The following is a 6,199-nucleotide window of genomic DNA, read 5'->3' as shown; positions in this document are numbered from 1 at the left end:
GCTTCCGACTAAAGAGGCATCATTTCCGCTTTGAGAACTGGCGGGACTTCTTCACTGGATAGGAAAGCTGCGGGTTGTTTACAAACCTCGGAGGTTGTTTAAACACACAGAAAATGATGACAACAAACGGAAAAGACGCGTGTAGGGTCAAAGAAGAGGCGCACACAGCTGCGGTAAACGGAGATGGCGCAGAGGCGTCGCCGCAGTCGAAGCGGCCGCAGAGGTTCACCTTCAGCTCCGAGCCCTCCATCGAGGATATTCGGCGCATGCAGGCCGATTTTACGGACGAGCGGGACTGGAACCAGTTTCACCAGCCCCGCAACCTTCTCCTGGCCATGGTCGGGGAAGTGGGCGAGGTGGCAGAGCTCTTCCAGTGGAAGGGAGAGGTAGCCGAGGGCCTGCCGGACTGGACCGAGACAGAGCGGGAGCAGCTGGCGCACGAGCTCAGCGACGTGTTGATCTACCTCGTGGAGCTGGCCGAGAAGTGTCGCGTGGACCTCCCGCAAGCGGTGCTCCGTAAAATGGCTCTAAACCGTCTGAAATACCCCGCCAGCAAAGTGCAGGGGTCGGCCAAGAAGTACACAGAGTATAAAGACTGATGGAGGAGGAGGAGAGCACGGGAGTAGTGTGTTTGCTGGAACTGCTGCTGTTTAACAAAGACCCACAAACGCTACACAATCACAGCTCGGTTTAAATGACATTTTCTGGGTTTACATGTTAGGAAACCACGAAAACCTTCAACTGTTGTGTTATCTGGGAGTTGTCCGAACTAAAGGAATATGTTGGCTTTCACTGAAGTTCACTTTTAAGTCCTGAGTTTTAGTCTGACCTTCACTGTGCCTCGGTTAGTTTAAGGTGGGACTGTTGCGCATCGCCTTTCGGGGGCTTATTTGTCACTAAACATTTTAAGTTATTTAGATTGGCTCCAGTGTCACCACGGAGTGGAGTGTTGATCAGTGCCAGACTGACAGTCTTGTCTCTTTTTTCCATCCAAATGTATAAGTATATTCTTCAAATTTGGATGTTTTTATCACATTTTGTCATGAGTAAAAGTCGAGTCTGAGTTATGTTTTCACTCATTTGTCAGCTGTTTTGTGTTTTAAAGGATAAAACTGGATTAGTAATCTGTTAACCAACCTGCAGTTGATTAAGCAGGTACCTTAATTGATGTTTTGATTTCAGTCGCATGCCAGCTAATCTTGGTGTCCACTTTGTTCAGTTTTTTTTTTCTTTTTTTTGACAATTTATGAAACATCGCAGATTCAATAATGTCTTATTATTCATGAAAAGGCAAGTTACGTCCGTAAACCAGGATGTTTTTATTTGGGCTGTAATAAAGTGCAGTTACAATCCATCCTTTTTCCCCCCCCTTTTTTTTTTTTTTATAAACTTCTTTCTAAGACACTATAATCATGTGGAAGTTTCCCACACTCACAAACAAAAGGTTAAGTGAAGTAAGGATAAAAGGATCCTGTATTTGAAATTGTGTATGTATAGCACTGTGCAAAAGTCTTGAGCCACCTTTCATTTCTTAAAATTCTTCTGTTAAAACATAAACGTATATGGAAATTCAGCATATAAGACAAAAACAGTTTGTATAATTCTGCCAATCTTAATGTCCATATTTGGTATGATCGTCTTTATTTTTCAGCACAGTCTGAACTCTCTTAGGCAGCTTTCTTGTAATTTCTTTAAGTAATCTTCAGGAATAGTTCTCCAGGTTTCTTCAAGGACATTTAAAGCTCTTCTTTGAAAGTGGTCTGCCTTTTGTTCTGTTCTCTGTCAGGATGATCCTATACTGCTTCAATAATGTTGAGGCCTGGGTTCTGGTAAGACCTTTCCATGTGATATGTGTGTTTTTCTATCCAAATATGCTTTTACTGCGCTGACATTGTGTTTGGGATCATTTTTATGCTAAAAAATGAAGCTGTTGCCTATCAGATACTTTCCAGGTATATCACATAGTAAATCAAAATCCTATGATACTTTTCTGCGTCCATACTTCCATCAATTTTGACAACATCCCCCACACCACTGGCTGCAACCCCAAACCATGACAGCCTAAACTGTGTTTTACAGATGCCTTTTTTTGGTAAACAATGTTGTTAAAGGCTAAACCTACTAAATCTAAACCAAATGAAAGACTAAAAATTGCAAAAATTCTAACAGCAATAAATCACTTCCCTTTTTGTTTGCAGAGACTGAGCTTTTTTATCTAGTGTACTTCTGGCTAAATGGATTTACAGTTTTACCTCTTGTTCATCTATTCACACTTCACTGTGCTGGTAGTTTAGTTGTTTTGCCCATATCTAATTTAATCAGCGTTTTTTCAGGAATCGGGGTGAAAAGTGAATGTATTGTTATATTTCTGCATGCAAAGATTTTAAAAGTAAAATGCATCTGGCTGCTCAAGTGAGGCATTTAGTGTAACGTTGAAGCGAACGTCTGATTTTCTTCGTTTGATGTGCTCCGAGATGCAAACATTGCCATCAGCTGTGTATACTGGTGTTCAGCCGGAAGAATGAGTCATCCACAGGCTGCAAAGGAGAACAGCCATGCATCAATAAGATGCTGCTGTATGCGAGCTGAGCCTCACTTCAAAGTAAACAGCTTTATTTGCAGCGTCTATGATATAGCTTTCCACTTTTAAAATAGGCAGTTGCCCATATCTGGTGGTATGAAAACTCCTCTCTTCATGTTATTTGCGCATACAACTTCTTTATTTGAAGTGAAGGATTATATAGGAGAAGAAAAAGAAGCAAGTGTTGTTTGTTTCTGCGTTAATCAAATGAAGCGCAGAGCTACCCTAATTTGTTGTACATCATCCATAACTCCCACACTAGTGCGAGTTTTGTTCCTCGGCTGAAAGTGAAATCCTTTCCGTTTCATCCAAAACAACAGGCAGAGCAGACAGCAGACGTATGTGCTGCTCAGGGAACATCATTGCACAACAGCAGTTTGCTCTTAAATGGATGATCGTGACACTTTGTAGGTGCTATCACAATATTCACCGTCTAGATGAATGCCAGGCAGGTAGCAAGCTGCAATTACAGCTGTCTCAGGAGGGTTAAACGTAGCCATTTTAAGCCTACCCCCTGTTCTACCTGCAGGCTTCTGGTGTGCTGTTTCTCTGAGACCACCTCTGGAGAGATTTTGTAAGAAATCTTTACTTTAAGAAGCCTTGTTGCCTGTGAACAGAGTGGAACAGAATGTGAGCCTTCCCACATTAGTGTTCACCATCAAATTATGGTATACATGAGAGTAAGACTTTCTATGCCTGTCTGTTTCTGAATATCCCGATCAAAGAACTATTCTTAAATTAACATTCACTTCTTTTTTTTTAATCTTGTGGACTCACTCACACTTTTTATTAAATCCCTTAAATAGATCAATGTCTGTAAAATATAAGGAATATCACATATAATGCTCGTCTTTATGTCTCTAACCCCTCAGGACTTAATCTTCTTCCAGCATGTATTAACTGCAGTGTGTAGTGGAAAAGTTTAGCAAACTCTATGTGACTGACATTACCAAGTTAATTTACTTGCAGCCACAATGCCTACTGCTTGGCAGAAAACTATGCACACACTGGCTTTAGGATTTTATAGTTGGGTGGTGGCTTTTGATACTTTCCAGGAAGCAGAAGGTCTTTTATTTTAGAGCCATGTGTACCCACACAGAAAAGTAACAGGGAAAAAACTAATTGTAAATGTTTACAGTCTAAATGTATTGTGTAGGATATCTAATGAGACTTATACAGTATTTCTTATACTATAGTATAAGATATACTGTTTATATACTGTAAGTTTCTTGTTCTTAGATGACAGGAGTGACACCTGGTGTGATCTTCTGCTGCCATAGCCCATCTGCTTCAGGGTTCTATTCATTATACTCTCAGTAATGCTCTCCTACATACCTTGATTATAAGTGTGAATCAGGTAACCACCTAGAAGAAAAAAACACATGCACAACTAGAATACACTGCATAGATACATCCATGTTCCTTCATCGTTGATCCACTTGCCAGGCAGAACGCTGAACCGAGCCACTGACTACCAGTCGGCACTGTGTTACAGTTTGCACCTCACATGATTTTGGAGAAAAATATCTGTCTGTGTAAAATATTTAACATAATTCGCTTATGAAAGCCTGCTGTGCCGCATATGGACCGTAATCTTCCAGAGCTTTCTGCATGTTAAATATTTGTTGGAACCCAAAACAAATGAGCGCCATAGCAAATTAAAATACTAACATTTCTTCATAAGTTGTTATATATGAATGTTTTATTAAGCTAAGTTTTTTTTTAGCCTCCATGCTTTGAAGGCTGCAGTAATTGGAATAGCCTAGAAATCCCCAAAATCCTTGTAAGTCCTTAAGACCTTAAGTACACTTAAGAACTAATATGTAATGGTGGATTCCATTCACTGTTGATAAGTGTGCTTCATGTACCCTCTACCTGCTGTTTGATGGAAGCTGTATTTTTAAAGCCAAAGTGGGCAAATGGCTTGGAAATGCTACAAATACATCAAAGTTCTCCGGGAGCACAAACCATCTCACAAGTGTCACAGTAAATTACACGCTTGCAGGCAGGGTTTGTATGCTTGGACTGCTCCGAACCACACAACAATAGCAGGCCGACAAACTGTATTGACGTCTCTGTTTGTTGCTGCATTTGTCAATATGTTGTACTTCTTTGACTTAAAAGTGGGAAATGAATGTACACCTGTTATCTTGCAGTGCAGGCTCGCGTCCTTCTGTGTGCTTATACGCCACTCTTTAAAAACTTGCTTGAAAGCGAGCTGAGGGGGAGGCTTTTGGTACCCTCGTGTCTTCGTATTTTTTAGAAAGAAATCAGATGGTTCCTATGGTGCTGTGCCTTGTTTGAAGACAGCACTGGGGGCATAATTACATTTAAGACTTTTGATGACTTAAATCTTAGATTTTCTTCTTCTTGTTAACAGTCAGCTCAGCAGATACCATCGGGCCTGCAGTTGCTTGTTGTGAGTTTCAAAGAAGTGTGGGACATCTAGTTGTTCATGCTCAAACAGATAAGCTTTCAAAGAGACATTTACTTGAGTGAACGTATTTATTTTTTTGTGTGAAAAGGCTTTGGTTTCTCGCTTTCTTTGTGGCCACTTCCTCCTCCTTTTCACTATCTGAGTCTCTCACACACACAGGCGCTCTTTTATCCTGTCATAGAGACAGCAGTGGGAGCTGTCAGATCTCACACAGTGGGGTTATCCAGCAGCAGGGGTTCACATCACATCACATCCCATACACATGTACACACAGACGCACACGTACAGAAGCACACAGAGACTCTTTCTTTAACCATTGCTAATGGATAGCCACCATTTCTTCCCTTTTGTGTGCTTTAGCCACAGACAATCATGTCCTGAATACCCCAAACGGATCCATTCTGAGCATCGACTCCTTGGCACTTTCCTTCCTTTTCATCCAGACCAAGCAGCTGAGCCAATACAGCAATGGAACAAGTCAAATTTCCTGCCAACAATTAAACATTTATATGAGCGCCTTCATGGTTTACGGTCAAATCTATCTTTATTGTCTGCATGGGGGCATTTGGTTCCAGGCTGTCGCTTATTGTAGACTGCTAAAATATTGCACAACCTCTTTCTACATTGTATAAATTATATACATACATGCATATATGCTGCACAATTTACCTACCTTAATACCTGTCATTTCAGACCAGCTTTGAGACCAAAAGGAGAGAGAACCCATTAAGCAGCCTTTTCAAATATGCCTCCTTTTAGTGGTAGATGATTACTTTATTATTTATTAACTTTGTTATATTATTACTGATATGGCTTACTTAGACACTTCAGGAACAGAGCAGTCTTTATTGTTATTAGTAACATTTGTGCTTTTCCTCATATGACTAGTCCAAATATCTTACTTTGCCTTATGATAAAGTTTCTTTGAAAGTAAGCCAAAGCGTTCAGGTGGGGCCATCAAGTCTGAGTAAAACTGCGACTGAAGATCAAAGTTCACTGGTCACCTATAAAATACATAATTTACAGGGCGAACCATCATATTTTTGGGGTGGGGGTGTATATTCATCAGTTTTTAAATCTAAAGGAAAAGCGCACTGAATGGGGAAAAAAGGTCACAGTGTATGGACATATGTGTTAAAAGGGAGTAATTCATTATTTTTCCCCTGCAACATAGACACTTA

The 6,199-nt window shown here is 40.6% G+C and overlaps 1 protein-coding gene across 1 annotated transcript; it reads left to right on the top strand.

The window, feature by feature from the left end:
* The first annotated feature begins 15 nt into the window (after positions 1-15).
* On the top strand, positions 16-2,199 carry dctpp1 (dCTP pyrophosphatase 1). Its single transcript, XM_031756973.2, has one exon. The coding sequence runs from the start codon at positions 114-116 to the stop codon at positions 597-599; it is 486 nt and encodes a 161-aa protein (XP_031612833.1). The 5' UTR covers positions 16-113; the 3' UTR covers positions 600-2,199.
* Positions 2,200-6,199: the final 4,000 nt, after the last annotated feature.

The sequence above is a fragment of the Oreochromis aureus genome, linkage group 6, assembly GCF_013358895.1.
Source record: "Oreochromis aureus strain Israel breed Guangdong linkage group 6, ZZ_aureus, whole genome shotgun sequence".
NCBI lineage: Eukaryota > Metazoa > Chordata > Actinopteri > Cichliformes > Cichlidae > Oreochromis > Oreochromis aureus.
This window is presented reverse-complemented; position numbering and strand designations above follow the sequence as displayed.

What these genes read in the sequence shown, in the direction of transcription:
- dctpp1 (XM_031756973.2), top strand. Translation starts at nt 114, where the DNA reads ATGATGACAACAAACGGAAAAGACGCGTGTAGGGTCAAAGAAGAGGCG.